Raw genomic sequence first — 20,163 nt, forward strand, 5'->3', positions numbered from 1 at the left:
TGCCATGAAGCATATAAATGCAAATCCCTTCACCCTGACAAAGGCATGGTAGGGATGGAACAAGCTCTGCAAAGGCCCCAGGGACACCAGGGATCTGGAACATCTTCCAGCTGAGCTGAACTCCTTTATCTTTGACAAAGGGCACAACAGGGGGCAGGGTGGAGATAAAACTATGAGTGGCATGGAGGGAGACTCCACTCTCACAGGAGCAGGAGCATTGCAGGGCACCTGTAACAGGCAGGTTTGGGTGGGACAGGTGACTGCTTGGGAAACTCCTGCCCCAGGGGGCAGGAGAGGCAGAAGGTTTGTGTTGGTTCAAGAGGAGGTGAAGCACTTCTGGAAAAGAAAGACCTTTTGACTTAGGGATGGCCAGAGGTCCATCTGCTTCACTGCCCTGCAGAGCCAGGTGGAAGCACCATAGGCTTTTACTCAGGTTTTGTGCTCTTGCCCAGGCCCTAGCCAGGCAGGAGGACTGTGAGCTGGAGGGGCCTGTTTAGGAGCTCCCCCTCCAGCAGCTTTCCCCACACCTCAGTTTCTCCATGATAACACCTGAGCACAGAGATGCCTGTCCTTCAGGCAGCAGCTCCAGAGCAGAGTGAGTAGAAGCAGAGGAGCAGGGTCTCAGCCCTTTGCTCCATCCAGAACTGCATCCAGTGGATGAGATTTGGGATAACTGTTCCTTCACAGAATCACAGAGTAGTTTGGGTTAGAAGGGCCTTGGATTAGAAGCTCATGAGCAGGAACACCTTCCACTGTCCCAGGTTGCTCCAAACCCCAATGTCCAGCCTGGCCTTGGACACTGCCAGGGATCCAGGGGCAGCCACAGCTGCTCTGGGCACCCTGTGCCAGGGCCTCCCCACCCTCCCAGGGAACAATTCCTTCCCAATATCCCATTCAGCCCTGCCCTCTGGCACTGGGAAGCCATTCCCTGTGCCCTGTCCCTCCAGCCCTTGTCCCAAGTCCCTCTCCCTTCTCTTGGAACCCCTTTAGGCATGGGAAGGGGCTCTGAGGTCTCCCTGGAGCCTTCTCCTCTCCATATGAACACCCCCAGCTCTCCCAGGCTGGCTCTAGGGCAGCCCAGGGCTCCAGCCTTTGGAACATCTCCATGACCACCCTGTATCTCGTTTCCGTGCGGCTCCAGCTTCGCACACACTCCCGGGGGGATGCCCACTCTGGGGCCGTGGGTATCCCCCACGTGTCTGCTCCTCCCTGGGGCTAGAGGTGCAGCCCGGGTACCCCCCAACCTCTGCTCCCCGTCCCGGGTAGACACCCCTGGGGATGGGGCCCGGCCCCCGCCCGGCCCCCGCCCGGCCCCCGCCCTTCCGCCGAGCCCGAGGAGGCGGAGCCGGGCGGCGGCGGCGCAGAGCAGAGCGGAGCAGGTGAGGCCCGGGCCGGTGCGGGGCCCTCGGCCACCCTCGCAGGTGAGCGACAACCCCTGGGACCGGGAGCCGGCCTGAGACCGGCACTGTGGGGAGCGTCCCGGGGGAGGGCGGCCGGGATCGGGGCCGGGGCTCGGCGCCGCCCGGAACCGGCATCGTGGCGGGGCTGAGCAGGAGCGAAACTATCGCCTCTCCCCGCCCAGGATGAATCCGAAATCCCCACACACCCTCCTCGGTCCGGAGGTCCCCACCTTCGGCCACCCCCCGAACTCCGGGAATGCTCCGTGTCCAGTGGGCACCGAGCTCCGCATACTCCCAGCTGCGCCTGTTGCGTGTGTTAGGATTGGGGACCCCAGTACTGCCAACGCCTCCAGTCGCGGGGACCCGGGTGTGCTGGGATGGGGCTCTCAGCCAGCACGGATTGTGCCCCTTGTCGTCGTGGGCCATCATTGGCCCTGTCATTCCATCATCTCCCAGTGGCCTTTGCAGGACCTTTTGGCCTCTGAGAGGTGGACCCTGGAGCGGGGCTGCACCAGCCCTCCAAGCAGGACACGTTGTTTATGTAGGTGTGGGGTTTCTGGCACAGGAAAGAGGGCAGCTGCGAGGGGAGAGTGTCCCCAAATTCACCAATCACCCCATGGAGCAGCTGGGAAGCGGCACCTGAAGGTCCCCAGCGCTGTGTCCTCCCACTGTCACGGTGGCAGCTGCCACCGTGGCTGGTCCCTGGCATTGGCTGTTTCTTGGTCTGGCTGGGGACTCCCGTGTCCTCGCAGGAGCTGCTTCTGCTGCAGCCTCTGCATCATGCCTGAGCTTTCCCTGGGGAAGCAGCAGGATCCTGGGAGCAGGGAGATGCTGCATGCCCCCGTGGTGGAGTCCCAGCACAGCAGGGTGAAGTTCAGGTAGATGTTGGATAAGGTGGAGAGGAAGCAGCAAGGAAACGTTCATCAGGGCCAGAGCAGATTGGTTTGGGCTTTAACAGGGAGATGCTGCCCTGGGAGCGCTGTGGTTTACCTGGCACACAGGCACATGTCCCTGTCCTGTGCCACCCCTGGAGGAGGACACGCTCTGTGCTGAGCTCCATGCTGGCTGAGGAGCCAAGGACACCTGGAATGTGTCCTGGTGGTTTTTCCACCCTGTTGCCAGCACCTGATACCACTGCAAAGGGAATGCTCACCCCTTCCTGCCCCTCTACCAGGTCTCCAGGCAGGGTCTTGCTGCCGAGGACCCTTCACTCTGCTGAGGGCAGGGCCCACTGCCTCCAGGATGGCAAAATGGCTGCCCCGCTCCACCGACCTGACCCGCTTCTGCCAGAAACTCAACCGGGTGAAGACCCTGGAGGATGACATGATGGAGACATCCTTCAACAGATGCCTTTCCACCATTGACTTAACGCTGCTGGGCATTGGGGGCATGGTGGGCTCTGGGCTGTACGTCCTCACAGGCACTGTGGCCAAGGAGATCGCTGGCCCTGCCGTCATCGTTTCCTTCATTATCGCCGGCTTTGCCTCTCTCCTGGCTGCTCTCTGCTACGCTGAGTTTGGAGCCCGCGTGCCCAAGACAGGCTCTGCCTACATGTTCACCTACGTGTCCGTGGGTGAAATCTGGGCTTTCCTCATTGGCTGGAACGTGCTGCTGGAGTACATGATTGGGGGGGGCCGCAGTGGCCAGGGCCTGGAGTGGCTATCTGGACTCCATCTTTAACCACAAGATCAAGAACTTCACCGAGACCCATGTGGGTGCCTGGCAGGTGCCGTTCCTGGCCCGCTATCCAGACTTCCTGGCGGCCGCCATCCTGCTGGTAGCCACCGCCTTCATCTCCTTTGGGGCCAAAGTGTCCTCCTGGCTCAACCACGTCTTCTCGGCCATCAGCATGGGTGTTATCCTCTTCATCCTCATTATGGGCTTTGTCCTCGCACAGCCCAAGAACTGGAGCACCCAGGAGGGTGGCTTTGCCCCATATGGGCTGTCGGGCATCATGGCTGGCACAGCCACCTGTTTCTATGCCTTTGTGGGCTTTGATGTCATCGCAGCCTCCAGTGAGGAGGCCAGGAACCCGCAGAGGGCTGTCCCCAGGGCCATTGCTTTCTCCTTGGGGCTGGCCACCGGCGCCTACATCCTGGTGTCAGTTGTGCTGACGCTGATGGTGCCCTGGCACACACTGGACCCTGACTCTGCCCTGGCTGATGCGTTCTACAGGAGGGGCTACGCCTGGGCAGGGTTTCTGGTGGCTGCTGGCTCCATTTGTGGTGAGTACAGGCAGCAGCGGGAGGGAGCTGCCTACCCCCCCCTGCCTTGGGGGCTGGGAACAGCCCCCAGTTTGGGTTTGGGTCTGATGGGGTCTCCCTTCTTCTGCCCGTCCCTCAGCAATGAACACAGTTCTGTTGAGCAACCTCTTCTCCCTGCCACGCATCGTCTACGCCATGGCCGAGGATGGTCTCTTCTTTCAGGTCTTCTCCCGAGTGCACCCCCGCACGCAGGTGCCCGTCATCGGCATCGTGGTCTTTGGGCTGCTCATGGCCCTGCTGGCCCTCGTCTTTGACCTTGAGGCCCTGGTGCAGTTCCTGTCCATTGGCACACTGCTGGCCTACACCTTTGTGGCTGCGAGCATCATCGTCCTGCGCTTCCAGCAGCAGAAGGGGGATGTCGCCATGCCGGTGGCCGGCGGCCGGCCCAACCCTGAGCCCCATGAGGGCCCGTCCTGCAGCGAGCTGAAGGAGTACGAGTCCTTCTCTGACAAGCTGCAGCTGGTGGACAGGGACAAGAGCAAAGAGCAGCGGGAGCCAGGGCAGCTGAAGGCAGCATTTGAGCCCTACTTGGAGTTCCTCAGCGACTTTTACCCGGGTGAGGTGGTCACGGTGGCCGTGGTGACCCTGATGGTGTCTGCCATCTGCCTCTGCTCCATCTTGGTGTTTGGCAACACCCACCTCCACCTGCCCACCTGGAGCTACTCCCTGCTACTGGTCCTCTTCAGTCTGGGCTTCCTGCTCAGCCTCCTCCTCATCTGGGCCCACGAGCAACAGCACAGCACCCAGACCTTCCAGGTATGCCCAAGGCCCAGGCAGGGAATCCACTGCAGGGGTGAGGGGAGGTGGGAGCAGCTCTGATGGACCCGCAGGGCTCCCAGGCACAGCACTTCGTTGAAAGCACCACAACTGCTGAAAGAGGAGGAGGGAGGAAAGGAGGTAGAGGGTGTTTGGGGACACTGGGTGTGGGGAATGTTGGTGCCTCTGCCTGTTACTCTGTGTGGCCACTGGTCCCCAGCAGGGGACATTCCCAGCAGTTCTGTGTCCATCCCATGGGATAGGGGAGATGGCTCCTGTCCACCTTGGGCTCCCTTCTCTGCATCCCCACAACTCCTCTGCTCCTCTCCTGCCCCAGCTCCTTACTTTGGCTGCCCTTCAGCTATGTGATGGAGCTCATTTTCAGCCTCCAAACCACTTCCATGCCTCCTGTGCTCCCCCTCTCCTGTTTTCAGCCCACCTGAGCCCTGATGTGGTCAGTGCAGCTTCATAACACCAGTGGTGACACCACTTCCCTGCCATGCCCCTGCCCTGGCTCCTCCAGCAAGGACCACGTTGGCTCAGGATCCCGCCAGGAGCTTGTTTGGTCCTCATGATGATGCCTGTGCCCACCCCGCCAGCCTGGCTCCCAGCTACTGACTCCATTGTTCCTTTTCCTTAAAAAAAAGTGCCATTTTTAGAAATCTCAAGGTGACAGTCCCTTTGTCCCACACATTTGCCAGTGCTGCCTTTTGTCCCTATGATTTTAAAGATGGGGAATGTGGTCCTGCAGGTCTCACCCCCGCGAGCTCCTTTTCTCCTGTAGATCCCCCTGGTACCCCTATCCCCAGCACTGAGCATCATCCTCAACATCTACCTGATGCTGAAGCTCAGTTACATGACGTGGCTCCGCTTCGCCATCTGGCTCCTCTTAGGTGAGTGCTCCCATGGCTGCTCCGTGGAGGGGGAACAGGGCTTGTCTTGGCACCCTCCAGCTGCTTTGGCAGCTCCTCTTCTCCACTTACGGGTCTATAAGGTGTATCCTGCCCCTTTCTGCCTCCAGTTCCCCTTGGGAGATGCAAGCCGAGGTCTCCCAGCATCTCCTGAGCCTCTCTGTGTCCCGGAGTGTTTCAGCTTGTCCCTATTGAAGTTCAGATCCTCCTTCAAGCCCTGGGCCAGAATCACCCCCTTCTCCTCAGGAAGTCCTTCCCTTTCCCAGGGACTGAGGGTGCTCCCCTTGCTCTTAACATGCTGCAGGACCCTTTTCCTCCTGCAAGCAGCTCAGTTAAGCCCCCATGGTGCTCTGGCTTGTTGCTCCGCCAAGTTGCCAGCCACATCCGTGCCACATTCCGCTGTGATGCCAGCCATGATGGTGCCAGCAGCCAGGCTGTGCTGGAGCCTCTTCTGTCCCTGTCCCTACTGCAGGCCTGATCGTCTACTTCGGCTACGGCATCTGGCACAGCAAGGAGAACCTGCGGGAGCTGCAGCCCCAGCGTGTCAGCACCCGCTATGTGGTGTTCCCGGGCAGCAGCCTGGAGGAGAGGGTGCAGGCAGTGCAGCCCAGCTCCCAGCCTGCCACTGAGCTGCCAGACACCGACATCGATGACTGCAAGAGATGACACCTCTGGGAATGGGGGCACCTGGAGATGGGAGCATCGGAATCCCCTTCTGCAGTGAGGCCAGAGACCCACCCCCCTCCTCCTGGTCCCTCCGACAGCAGAGCCACTGGGGCTGCCCTGGGTGCGGGGCTCCATCTGGAGAGGATGAGGATGCTCACCCTTCCCCACGCGCTTCTGACAGAATGTGGAGGGGCTGGCTGCCTCCCTCCCCATCCCCTGCACTCGGGAGCTGGGTCTCAGCCCAGTGCCTGCCCTGCTCATGAGGAGCCATGTCCTCATCACCTCTCCCAGAGCACACCCTGGCACTGTCCAGCACATCTCTTGTCTGCCAGCACATCCGTGGGGGATGCAGAGGTTCCCCAGGGACTGGGACAGGCAGCCCAGTGCTGTGCATCCTGACTCATCCCGACTGCAGCCCCCCTGCCTCCTGCAGCGTCCCCTTCGGAAGGAGGCAGGGGCCAATCATGCATCCCCACAGGCACCCCTGCCATCCCTATCCCCAGGGCTGCTCTCCTCAAAGGCTGGGGCTGAGGGGGCTGAGGGGCAGCTGGACACGTGACATGGAGAAGGAATATGGCCAGAGTGGGTGGCTGGGCAGGTACCCCAAGAAAGCCAGTGGAGGCTGGCACGGCAGCAGCCCAGCTGCATCTTCCCAGCTGCTGGAATTGGCTGTCTGAGGGTGGGCTGGGGGCCATGCCTACCGGAAGATAATGCTATGGCCAGGCTCCTGCCCCAGCCCTGAGTGGGGTATGGGTGCTCAGGACCCCAGGTATGTTGTCTTGTCCCTGGAGGTCCCCAGTGGCATCCCTGGGCTGGTCTGCCTGGAGCCAGCTCCCCACTTCTCCTGCACCCCAGCAGCACCACCTGCCCCACCACGGGGAGCTCAGCCCTGCGTGATGCCCCTTCCAGGCTGTCTGGGGCTTGGGACAGGCTCAGCAGGTGCTTTTCAGTATTGCCCCCTCCCCAGCAATCATCCCCGTGCTCTGGGGTCACCCCAGCTGCAAGGGTGTCATGGGGGGCTCCCCAGCAGCACTGCTGCAGCCACCCCTGGATGTTTTGCCCATAGGCAGCCTAAAGTGGAATGGAAGAGGTTTTCAGCATGTTTTGGAAGTCAGTCGAGCGTGAGGTTGCCTACCTGACAGGCCTTGCAGCATGGACACCCTGCTCCATCTCATCCTTTGCATGCTGCAAGGAGCTGGGGACTGTGGGCAAGCTGTTCCATTACTTCTCGCTGGCCAGTCCCTGGGGGGCCCTGGAGAGGCTGTTGGGACCCCCAGTAGGATACGCTGGCTCCGGTGAACCCCTCTTGTCTGCCAGCACTGCTCTGTGTCCTGCCTCGTCCCAGCACTGCTGCCACCGGAGCTGTGGCCCCGCTTGGCACCTCTGTGTCGTGGCTTGTGAGCAACAGGCTGATTTGGTCATCCTCATAAACACTGTTTCTGCAATGGCTCTGGCTCGTTGTGATCTCTGTGTCCCCAAGACTCAAGGTGGGAAGCTGCCCCCCAGTCGATGCTCAGGAAAGCACCCCCAGAAAGTGGGGAAAGGGAGGGTCGTGCTGCCCACTGCCACCCTGCTGCTACCGGGGTTCCAGTCACAAGGACAAGCTCCAGCCAGATCCACAGAAACCAGGACCCCACAGGGCTGGGGTAGGCTAGGACTTGAGCCTTACAGTACATAAATACCCCAATATTGACCCAGATGGGACTGAACCCCCCTGTGAGCAGTGAGGATGGTGCTGAGCAGCACCAGGGCAAGGTCACTAAAGCTGCCCAAGGTTATGAGCCAAAGGGTGGGAGAACTTGTGCAATTAATGGGAACTAAAGGATAACCCACGGATACCCCCATCCCCACACTGCTGTTTTCCAGAGAAATGTCCTTCCTGAGATAAGAGTCCTTCTTCATTAAAAAGCAAGTGTTCAACAGGCACCTGGGGAGGCAGAGGCTGAACCCTCCTTAGCGACTCAGCTTTAATCTCGGTAATAAATCCATTGTCAGCAGGACAAAGGTAAGTAAAAAGATCCACAGGGACACAGGAAGAGAAGGGAGCCCAGCACAGGGCTGAGGAAGGGCAGGAAAGTCCTCACTTTCCTGCCTTTCCATCAGAGAGGGATGGGCTGAGGGTGACATTTATGTTCCCCTGTGGAGGAAAGTTGATGGCAGTCACATCTCTCGGCTCTACTAGCAGGGGTCTCAATCAGCCTTTTAAGCTGCAAAAGACCAAAGAGTTATTGAATGAGCCTCACAATCATTGATATTTAATCTATTTTAAAACATTCATTTCTAAAAATGCACAGAATCTCTGTTAGGCTGTGGCACACAAAGCACAGGATCCTCCCCAGCAGAGCAGGGGGTGCCAGGGATGCAGCCAGCAGGGTATTAAAGGATTGAAATGTAATTCCTGGGCGCCTGGGAGGCCAGTGGGGCCTCTCGAGCACACTTGTGGGGTTTTTTTTTTAATAGGATTACAAAATTCATCTGTTCATGTGTCATACACCATCCTACAGCAGTAACATGCTCTGCACAGAACATGTATTAATTGATTTTTAATTGACTCCTCATTAATGCACACAGAAAAAAAAAGGGGGGTGGCAGCAGCCACTGGCACCCAGACAGCCCTTCTACAGGAATTTGTTTTTGAAAACTGTATCAGCAGAGAAAAAAAAAATCCAAACTAAACAGCATCAGCAGGGCTTTAAGATGGCAGCCTGTAATTGTAAGAGAAAACACTGGCTGCCTCATCCATACCCCCGCTTTGAAAGAGATGTAAAACGAAACCATTCCCATGTGCAGCTCCCAGAACCCTGTTTCATGGAGCTCCAGGAGCAGCTGCTTGCTGCTTTCATGTGGCTGATCATATGCCTGTTTTCCAGAGCAGTATTCTTCTCCAAATTAACTTAAAAATATAAATAAAGTCCTCTATTTTCTAGGAGCCATGGCAATGGTGTAATCAGGCTGCAGGAAATCAATCTATTTCCAGAGATGCAGGGAGGTATGTGGGTCAGTGCTGCAGTGGTAAGTGCTGGGGCTCCAGGAACTGGGTGGGGCTTTACGGGCCATGGGGCAGGAGCAGCTCTGGTACACGTGCTCTGTCCGGACTGGGCTAAGAGGGTTAACGTGAGTCCTGGGTAATAATCCCCACAGACAGTGTGGGAGTGGGCAGGCAGCAGGAAGGGCTGGCTGAGCCTCTCCAGTGATGCTGCTGGACTGGGAGGACTGGGAGAGTAGTTGGCAGGGCAGTGCTGGTTTGTTGTGACAGTTCCCATAAGGCAGGTGCAGCAGGACAAGGAGAAATGCAAATCCAGAGGGGAATAACATGGGATTGGTACTAGAGAGAAAATCAGTGCTGGGGCTACCACCCACCCCGTTTAAATGGCAGTGAGTAACTGAGCCTGTGGACCTTAGCCCCAGGTGCAGCTCAGGGATGGACACAAGGACTGAGCCAGTGATGATTTTGGAGGCTTCAGGGCACAGGATTACTGCTGCTGCCCATGCAGCCCCAGGGATGGGAGCTGTGAGAGCTGCAGAGACCTCTGGGCTGGGGGAGCTCTTACAGGGATCACTGGGCTGTGGAACCCACAGGGATTGCTGAGCTCCTGCTTGGGGAAGCACAGGGGAGCAGGAGTCACAGGTGCACAGTTTAATAACTGGAATAAGCAGCTGCTTGCATAGCTGAGCCCATGCTGGAGAGAGGAAAAGGGGGGCCCCAAGCCTTGGAAGAGGGTGGTGGGCTGCACCCCGGAGAGAGCAGCTCCATGTCCTAATTAAATCACTTCCCAACCTCATGTTCCTAAATTATCCCTCCTCACTCCCCGCCCCCGCACGGCTCTGAGAGCAGCACAGATGAGCTGCAGGGCTCGGGGGGTGGTGGGGCTGGCTGTAAGTAATCCTCTCATTATCCTGCCATGCTCCCCTCCTCCTCCTGCAGACACAGCCCGAGGATGAGGTAAGCATCACGCAGCATTCCAGGATGCCAGCAGTGGTGTACCTGCTCCTACCACCGGCCGGGGAATGGCAGGGCATTAGAAGATGGCACAGAGCAAGATGGTCTTGTTGTCCCCTCATCCCTGCACGATATGCTGGCGGTCAGGCACACAGATCCCCAGCTCATTCCAGGAATGTTTGTGCTGTGTCTCAGCAGTCCCTGCAGCCACAGCTCTTCCCTGTCTCAGCACTTTCCAAGGGACTATGCAAGCGAGGGCACAAACAGCGCGGCCCCGTCCCTGTGGCAGAGGCTTCATTCCAACATCAGATGCATCCGCTGCATCTGCTTTGGGGACAAGGGAGGAAACGCCCATTGCCCCACGTGTAACACACCACACAGACACAAAACTGCAGCTACCAGCCTCAATGATCTTAGAGGTTTTTTCCTACCTTACAGATTCCATAAAAGGAGAATAAATCTTGCCCACATGCACAGGAGACATGGAGTGAAGCAGTGGACTGAAACTGCCATGAGGGAGATTTAGGCAGACCAGAAATGCTTCCTGAGGCAGTGACAGCTTGGCCTGAGGTTGTGAAATGTCTGTCAGATGCTGGCAGGAAGGAGCTGCAGCAAGTGGCTCCTCTGCAGCCAGGATGGCCTGAGTTCTCATGATCCCACACTTCTCTTGCTAGGCTGGAAGCATTCTAGGGCAGCACTGGGGGCTCCAATACTTGCTGGGTAAGAGCCAACGCACCTCTGGGCATGGCAGCATGCTCAATATCCTAAAGGAGATAAAAATGCTGAAGAAAAATACTTGGGAAACGCAAAAAAAACCAAAACCTTTTCTGTGTGTGGGGAGCAGCTGGAGCCACGCTAGAGGCTCCACTGCCCAGCCCTGCCTCCAAAGTTAGTAGCTGCTACAGCTAGAACTTTGGGATCACCTGTGTAGCTTACACCAGAGAAGTTCCACATGGAATCAGGCAGTGAGCTTCCCTGGAGTAATAGTGCTCATTTTCTAGAAACAGGCAGCTGGAGCAGTCCCAGAGCGCTGCAGCAAAACAAGCTGGCAGATCCTTCTGAAAGGTGATGGGGGACAAGGACAGTCAAGGCTTCAAAAGGCCACTGAGCAAAGGCCACTCAAGAACTGTGGGAAAATACTATTATTGATAATCAATGTGGATTTGTGTAACCTCTGTGCTCTGACGGGGACAGGACCTGGAAAGAGGCAGCAGTGCTGGTGTGCTGTAACACCTTAATGATGCATCCAACTGCTATCTGGCACTTTTGCAAAGACAACAAAAAGGAACAATATGGAATTGGCACTGGACACACAAAAAAAGCCTCAGTACTAGAACCATTGAATCCCTTGTGAACAGGGGTTCAAGAAGTCTTCTGCTGAGTTATTCCAAGATTGGTTCCCAACAGAGAGAACACAACTGAGTTTGAGGAAAGAGCAACACTGATTCCAGCTGGGGAAGTCAGCAGGTAAACCAGGAATAACTGGTATTTCAGTATAACAGAACTACAGTTCTTAGAGTAACTCCCTACATGTTAATTCCTCACAACCTTTGGCAGCAGCTGCCGAAACACAGCAAATCCCTCCAACTTCCCACACAAACCTCAAGGCCAGGTCTGGCTGCCTGCTCCCGCTTCTCCCAGCAGCCCTCCAGGAAGGCAGATCCCACCTGGGCACAGGGCAGGCTTTTGCTCCATGTCCCTCAGCCACCTCATCAAACCCACAGGACAACGGGATGCTCAAGGTCCCTATCCCAGTGACATTGCCTGGTATAACACTGCTGGCTCACCTGGTGTGTTTAGGTTCCCAAATGGTTTGTTGATAGGTTTATTGAGCCTAAAACCACCCAGCTCTGACTCCAGTGACAAACAAATCTATGTGTGTCAAAACACAGGCAAGTGGATCTTCTCCAGATGGTGAATAAGGACAGATATATGATGGAGAAGGTGAAGCCTGTGCCAGGAGTGTATTGTTTCATAGGACTTTAATTTGCATCTCTTCTTTGGAGAGCACAGGAAGGACTAGGGGCAAAGGACACAACAGAAGCAATAAATGGTGAAATATATTTTAAAATATAAGTATTTACACTGATTTAAATCAAGCCCCATAAAGCTTCTGTGTTCAATACACGAAGTTTTCATCTGGAGATTGAGGGGGTGTCAGGATGGTTCTGATGTTTTTAGAGACAGCCCAGATTTAAAGACTGCAGCCCATATTTACCACATGCAAATAGTTTGGACAGACAGTCCTGAGACCAAAGCACAGGCTTGATTTATTAGAGATGTAACTGTAAAATTATTTGCACATTTATAGGACAGACCCCACTAGGTAAATCATAGAACTACTTTCAAATAAAGAAGATAAACTTTATAGAATCACAGAATCATTCAGGTTGGAAAAGACATCTAAGACCATTAACCCAGCACTGCCAACTCAGCACTCACCACCTACATGTGGTCCCTTTCAGCCTCAGAGGCTGGAAGAACTGTTTTTTATTTTGATGAGTAAAATTTTAGTAGAATAAAAACAATATACAGACTACAAAACAAATATTTGTATTGATTTATCAATCAGAAATTAAACCATTCAAGACATTAATTATAGTAATTTTGACTCTAAAAAGGGAAAAACTAGAAACAGAGAAATGAAAACGTATGTGATATGTGCATAGATACTGGATGATTTTTCTCTCTTAGTTCCAAGGTCTGTGTGACCCTGGGTCATAGATGACTCTTGGACAGGCACAAGGCCAACAGCGTATCAGCTTCATGTGAGCTCTCACAGCTTAAGAACAGGAGTGAAAACAATTCAAGCTCCAAGCCTTTGGCCAAGGCAGCTGCCCTTGGCTATGGAAATGGTTTCAGCTGGTTCTAAGTTTAATCCAGTGTTTTCTGCTATAGCCATTCCAAAAATCTCCCCTAAGAAAAAATACATGAAACCAAGCAGTTTAAGAGTTAAAAGGAAGCTTGGGTTAGTTCATGTACTTCTCTGCAACTGTCTGTATTACCTCTAGGTAATTAAAACTACAGCATATAATTTCTTTTTCTACCTAATTTACCACAAGCCCAAAGCAGAAGCTGTCAGACAGTGAAGCATCTGTGTTCTTTGACCTCAGGTTGCCAAGACAGCAGAGAGGGACTGAAAATCCAATCACCATGACAAAGCCAGGGGCTGGTGCTCACAGTGCAGCTGTAACTGCCCCGATTGTTCTCCAGCTGGTGGAGCCTGAAAGCCGAGACCAAGCACCCAGGGAGCTCCCACAGCCTCCCGGGCCTGGAACCCCTCCCAGATCCGCTGGAAATCAGAATAGGTTTGGTCAGCAAGTGTTCTGTGAGTTTCCAATGGGGCAGGAAAAAATGAGGGTGTCAACCAGCGTAAACAAAAAGGAAACCGTGCCCAGGTCTGAAGACCAGACAGCTGAGGAGAACTGTTGGACTGTAAAAGGAACAGGAGGTGAGGAGGACAGGGGTGGTGACAAGCAGCCACTGCAGCCTTCAAAGGTAAACACAAGGAAAAGAAGCAGCATGGAACTGGGAAGGAGCCAGGTGGATAGCTGTGGTGTCCCTGGTGGCCAGAAATGGTGAGGATTAAGGTTATTTTCTCTCCTGTGAGCCAGAGAAGCCCACTGAAGACATGAAGGATGTTCAAGGAGGAGGCTATAGCAGGTGAGATGTGTGAAGATTGAGGGTTGTAAAGCAGTGGATGGAGTGGATGTTGAATTTTGCGTGAAAGACACCACCCAGGGAGAACATGGATCTGGTGCACAGCATGGGATGTGGCATGGCAGAGAAAAAATTCAGTATCTGCCTTTCTGAGTGTGTACCCATCAAAGCAGTGCTGGAAGCAGAGGGATTTGGAGTACAGCTGCAGGGTGAGACCAGGAGTAGGGAGATCTGTGAATATTCATCCTGGAGATACACATGGCTGGGGATGCTCAAGGACAGCTGTAGATGGAGAAGGTGAAGCCTGTGCCAGGAACATGCAAAAAGGAACCTAAAGGTTGGAAGGTTAGGAATGAGTGTTGATGTCAGAAGAAATGTTGTGCACAAGTGGAGAGTCCAGAGGAAAGGATGGAGGGCTTGAGCCCAGCACAAGTGAGCCTGGTGATACTAGTGCAGATGAAGGCCTAGGGAACAGTAACTGGGTGGCATCACAGGAGTGCTGTGAATGCACGGATGTGCAATTAATTAACAGCTGCTCAAAGTCAGGAGCCAAAAGAAAAGAGCAGTAAAAAGGCTGACACCAACAAGACCAGCAAAGGGAGTCCCCAAACACAGGCTGACATGGGTGTACATAAGTACAAGATTCCCCTTCAAAAATCATTTCTAGCTTTGCCAGGAAAGCAAACACTGGATACAGTTGAACATAATTCATTATGTTTTTAAAGGATTAATTTATCTTTCCATTAAAATGATGAAAAATACTTCTGCTTCTACATCACTATTCACGATGTAGAGGAAAACACTGTGGCCCACTGTGCCTGACAATGTACCTCCCTGGGCACCACTTCTGCCTGCAGCCTGTGACTACACCTGGAGTGAGTGCCCCTTTAGTTTACTCACAGGTGCTCTGAATCCTGAATTCAAGGTTTAAGCCTGCATTGCCCCAAGTATTCTCCTCTCTGTCAGAGGCAATTCTAGTTTCAAAAATATTTACAGTTAAACAGAAGCATGGCCCTGACCTTGTGATTATACAACAGATACTACAAAATCAAATTATTTACTCCATCCACGGATATCAGAGACAGGAAAATTAACTGGAAGGGAGCTCAGAGAACTATTCCAGACAAAATAAACTTCACAAAACAAAAAGGTTTATCATCAAAAATTAGTAGGAAAGACTGTACTCTTTTATGGTCCAAACTACACATTTCTAGGATGCTGTGCCTGCTGAAAGCAGCTTCAGGTGGGACTATCTGACATGAATATACAGAAGGTTTATAATTTCTTCCTAAAAATATTAATGTAAAAATGTGGAGTACTTCAGGGGAGATGACACAAAGGAAAAATTCTCAACCCAAGGGGCAAGAGGTGTACTGACCCATTTACACATCCCATCCTCCCACCTGCATCCAGGGAAGGAGATGATTCCGATTCCTGAGCACTTCAAAGCAGTCTGCTGGCAAATCCCCACTGCTGGCCAACATCACATCACATCACATCATCACATCACATCACATCACATCATCATCACATCAATGTGGTGAACCCTGGGCTGTGGTTGGTCCTCAAACCTCCAACAAGGCAGGCTGGAAAGGGCCCTTGATGTATCCTTGATGTAAAACTTGGGCTGCTCCAACACCCAGAGGACTGACATCATTTTCATTAGTGGGAAAGACAAATTTCCTACCCCTTGGTCAGGGGGTCTGTGCTGGTTTAGCACAGGCTGGGGGTGTTCACCTGGAGAAGGCTCCAGGGAGACTTCAGAGCTCCTTACAGTGCCTAAAGGGGCTCCAGGAGAGCTGGAGAGGGACTGGGGACAAGGCATGGAGGGACAGGACACAGGGAATGGCTTCCCACTGCCAGAGGGCAGGGCTGGATGGGATATTGGGAAGGAATTGTTCCCTGGGAGGGTGGGCAGGCCCTGGCACAGGGTGCCCAGAGCAGCTGTGGCTGCCCCTGGATCCCTGGCAGTGTCCCAGGCCAGGCTGGACATTGGAGCTTGGAGCAGCCTGGGACACTGGAAGGTGTCCCTGCCATGGCAGGGGTGGCACTGGATGAGCTTTAAGGTCCCTTCTAACCCAAGCCACTCAGTGATTCTGTGATTCCATATTAACTTCGAATGATGGTTAGTCCTGTAACTTTTGGGTCCTAAACCAACATTTTCCATGCAACAATCTTTCCTTTTCATCCCTTTATATTCTCCCAGTTTCACACCACCTAATAAACAAAACAGGAATTTCAGTTAATTCAAGGAGACTTTCAGGCTCCCCCACAGTTTTTACTTGAACCTTTGGCCAGAACATTTCGGGAATTCTCTCTTTCCAAATCCTAGTGGTCTTTGCAGAACTACAGAGTTGTTTAGGTTGGAAAAGACCTTCCAGATCATTGAGTACAACCATTAACTCAGCACTGTCAACCCCACCACTCACCAGTGTCCCCAGTGCCCCATCTGCATGTCTTTAAATCCCTCCAGGAATGGTAACTCCACCACATTCCTGTGCCAGGGCTAGACAGTGATGGTTGTAATCACCCAATATATTGGTAAACCTTGAGACTGAGTTGGAATCCTAGTCCTCCTGTGTCTGAGAATTCACTTAAGAGAGCACTGAAACTAGACTTAAGAATGTGTTCAGATAAGTAGAAGTAGTACTGAGAAAAATAATTATCTTATCCATCAAAATTATGCTGGGAAAAGTTTTGTTGCTTTCCATTATTTTCACTGTCATTCTAAATGCCAAATTTTCTGTGAAATTTGGAGATTACTTTCTTGAATAAGTCACAGAGAACTCTAACGTCACAAGTCAAATAAGTAGGAAAATCAATTCTCTTAACTGAGGCAAATGCTATGAACAAGTAATCATAATGGCATTTTTTTCTTGCAATCTCACATCAACGAATTGTATACTGACATAATAATAGACTGCAGTATCTCTGAAATTAAAAATGGATCTGTATATCTACATTTCCCAAGACATTCTCATATCGTACAGCATTTGATCAATTCTCACCCTCTTTTATAACTATTGATGAAACAACAAATTATTCAGAAATAACTGATCAGTGTTGGAATCCATTCCCAGAGTTCTTATTGTATCCATGTATTATTTTCTAATTTATGATTATGTTTTCTTATTTATTGTTTCAAAGCATAGACATATTTATATCTCAAAATTATCAAGAAGTTCTACAGACACTAATATTCTCTAAAACCCTGCATGACCCACAATAAATTCATGCACTGCAGCTACAAAGGTGCTGCAACCTCTCCATTTTCATCCATTCATTTACACAAATTGTAGGGCAGTTTCTCACTGGGTGTTTTCAGCAGCATATTTTAAAGATAAAATGTAATAGTGCAAATCATCCACATTAGAAGGTGGGAAATAATTAGATGGTAGAAAATACCTTTTCATTCTCTTAATCAGTCTCTTAATCTGTGAAGATAAGCATTTACTGCTCTTCCATGTAAGTTATCAGTGGAAGGTTGTAGGGGAGGATATGAGGATTGTTTAAAAGCACGACCCCAGTGTTACCCCTCAGCGGAAGAGTGTGCTCTGGTGCTTATTTCCATCATGCAGACAGCAGTTCATCTGTACACCATTTTTTAAAATAGGGCACGTGTGTTTAGGGGATATAAACCCACCAGCTGTTTGCTGTGAAACCCTGCAACAAGTGCATTAAAGAGATTTTTGGAAATGTGCATCTACAGTCGCAGCTCTTTCATTATAATGTCTGTTTCTAAGCAGGCTGTGGCTTAGCACAGCACTTTCCATATTAAAGTTTTTAGAACAAGAGTGTGCCGTTACAGATATTAATCCATTTGTGCTCAAAGTAGGATTTTCCTAGAATATCATTATTTATTGGCACGAGAGATGCAGAAGTTAACGTTTAGATTAAGGTTAAGGTTTAGATTTAATACAGTGTGATCTAAAAAAATCTGTGATGATGAAAAGAAGGTATAAAGGCTAGACTGGCTTTACTTTTCTTCAGTCTTGTCTTCCAAAGGCTAAATTCCCAGGTAAATGTTATTTATTCCTGCTCGCTCACACCTCACTCCAGGATACTCATATCCCAAAGCTTGTGCAGTTCACAGTTGTTCCGATCTTCCTAAATTAACGAATAAATGATCCTTCTTCTCTGCCAATTAGTGGTGTGAGCTGTGCAGGCATCAATCCAAGAAGAAAGATGGAGTGTAGGAATGCACTGTAGGAAACACAGCCCTGTCCACTGGGTTGGAAGAAAGGGAAGGTTACAAAGACAGGCAGAGAGTTCAAAAGTGCTGGGTTTAAACTTACCTGAAAATGTCTTTTCATGTAATTCCAGTAATAAAAAGCTGAGGGTTAGGGCTAAAATTTTTAACAGAATCACAGAATCATTCAGCTGGAAAAGACCTCTCCAAGATGAACATTAATTACTCAGAGCTGGTTGGAGGAGCTTCACCCAGGGTTATGATACACTATGAGTATATGCTTACATGTATTTTTATATAAAATACACAAATAAATTTATAATATAGTGTTTTCTTCACAGGGGGCTGCACATTTCTGGTATATTTTCCAAACAGTCACCTTTCCCAAAATTTCCTGAGTAGCTTCTGTCTCCCCAAGGTACATTAACACACTGAATCAAAGCTAACTTCCCTGGTGGGACCCCTCCATGACAATTTTTCATTGCTGGCTCTTTGGTTTCTCTGGATAAACCAGTAACAGTTATTTGTCTTCTGAATCCAGTTTTCCAACAAAAAGTCTAAACCTGTCTGTTTAACATAATCTTTAATTTTTTTAACTGAAAAAAACCCCAAAAAACAGTTCTTCAGCTATGACTGTTTCAGAACTGAAACAAACTGTTTCAGAACCTCTCATTCTGCTTCACCCAGTAAAAGTAGATGTGACATCAGGTACCCAAATGCATTTGGTTCATGCCTTAAAGCAAATAATTGAGCAGGATTTCATAGAAAAAAAAACAGCTTAATGCTAAGGGAATGTTCCAGTTTAAACCAACATTTAATGAATTATGTGGAGAGGCAGCTGAACAGGAAACAAATCTATTTAGGTTACTCTTGTCCAGGAAAACATACCAAGAGGTCTTCACCATGCCGAGGAGAGCAATGTGGCAGGTTACCTCTGATGTCAACAAATTCATCCTTACAAACTCAGTAAAAGTGTCTTTCCAGCATTCAGCAATAGATACCAAAGTACTTAACAAATTCAGAAGGTGAAAATACCGAAGGTACTGATAAAACTCCAACCCAAGAACTGCTTCAGTAGTTCATCATCTCAGGTTTGATGCTGAAGTAGCAATAAAACCTTTAATATCTGCTTAAGGTTGAGAAGGACCTTTTCTTATTTGAGTCAAGTCAATTATAAGAACCAAAAAAAAAAATCTTATATACAGTGAGAAAAAAACCCAATTTTGTATATGTTCTTCATTCTCTTAAAAGACAGCTGTTCCCACAACAGCCAAATAAAGTGCACATTATGTTGTCATGTCATGTGTTTTTAAAGTGAATAGTAGCAATCATCTTCAAGGATGTGCTAGTATAATTGTATTTCTATTTTTAATACACTTTTAATACATGATCTAATTTACATTTGTCTATAGATATGCAAATTTACTTTCCATACGCAAATATCACTAAGGCTAACTATAGTGCTGTAGGAATTGATCTGTGTAAGTGCTCAAGGAATCGTGACCCTATATAAGAACCTGAATGTTATAGCTGAAATATTCCCTAAACAACAAGGAATCCAAGCAAATGGAAGAAAACATTCTATTTTGATGAGATACTTAGAAGCTAAGAGTCTCTAAAATTCTTAGGTGGAATTCTCACAGATTGTGCCATCTGCATGTGGTTAGAACCCTCAGCAAAGAGCAAACACATTTCCCTTATATTCTGAAGGAAAGGGGCAGGGATACAGTCTTTATATTTTGTGTAATTCTATGTAATTCTCAGGCAAAACTTCAGTTCGAACATGAAAGCATAATGCAATATCAAAACCAGTTAATGAGGAATACAAAAAGTGAATAAACTGAGCAAATGTTGGCAGTGAGATGGAAGCTCAGAGTGCTGCACCCTTTGTTCTTTCTTCTTCTACTGAGGGCCTATTGCAGGTCATGGAATTAGATCCTATTTGGAAAACCTCTGCTTTCTGCTGCCTTTCACACTGCTGATCTCTGATGAGAGAGAGTCACATCAGATTTGGGACAGTTCTTAGTAGAGCTATGGATGGGAACTCTGGTGCTGCTCATTTGGGCACTGGGAATAGATTCAGCTCTGGCTTAGGAGCTGCGGGAGAAGAAACTCCTGGTTTAGCACTCAGCCAGAGACAGACTTGAGGAAACAAATCTGCTTTGAAAACTTATGGAAGGTAACTCGATGGGTTATTTTTACTTAAATGCAACTGACTGGTTTGGTATAGAATTCGGAGAGCAAGCCTGTGTTGGAAAAGGCTCTCTGTCGTCTGTGAGAATGTGCCCTGGTGGAGGTTTGTGTTTATCAAAATGTTAGTTTATCTCTTTTTAAGTAAATAAAAATTCTATTTCTCAGTAGACCACAGATGTTTTTT

General features: G+C 50.6%; 1 protein-coding gene and 1 long non-coding RNA gene across 2 annotated transcripts; one reads left to right on the plus strand and one right to left on the minus strand.

The window, feature by feature from the left end:
- The first annotated feature begins 1,315 nt into the window (after window positions 1–1,315).
- SLC7A4 (solute carrier family 7 member 4) lies at window positions 1,316–7,444 on the plus strand. The gene is given in 6 exon segments (XM_042023884.1): window positions 1,316–1,421; window positions 2,575–3,026; window positions 3,028–3,625; window positions 3,744–4,420; window positions 5,205–5,313; window positions 5,804–7,444. Coding segments are annotated over 5 exon segments (1,962 nt in total). The 5' UTR covers window positions 1,316–1,421; window positions 2,575–2,642; the 3' UTR covers window positions 5,998–7,444.
- Window positions 7,445–7,945: 501 nt separating this feature from the next.
- LOC121662592 lies at window positions 7,946–15,386 on the minus strand. Its single transcript, XR_006015334.1, has 2 exons — window positions 10,369–15,386; window positions 7,946–8,204 (listed from the first exon to the last, which is right to left on the minus strand). It is a non-coding gene; the product is annotated as an uncharacterized LOC121662592 (long non-coding RNA).
- Between the last annotated feature and the right edge of the window lie 4,777 nt (window positions 15,387–20,163).

This window comes from Corvus kubaryi, unplaced genomic scaffold (assembly GCF_017639235.1).
Source record: "Corvus kubaryi isolate FWS band 111438036 unplaced genomic scaffold, C.kubaryi_AGA036_p1.0 127, whole genome shotgun sequence".
Classification (NCBI taxonomy): Eukaryota; Metazoa; Chordata; class Aves; order Passeriformes; family Corvidae; genus Corvus; species Corvus kubaryi.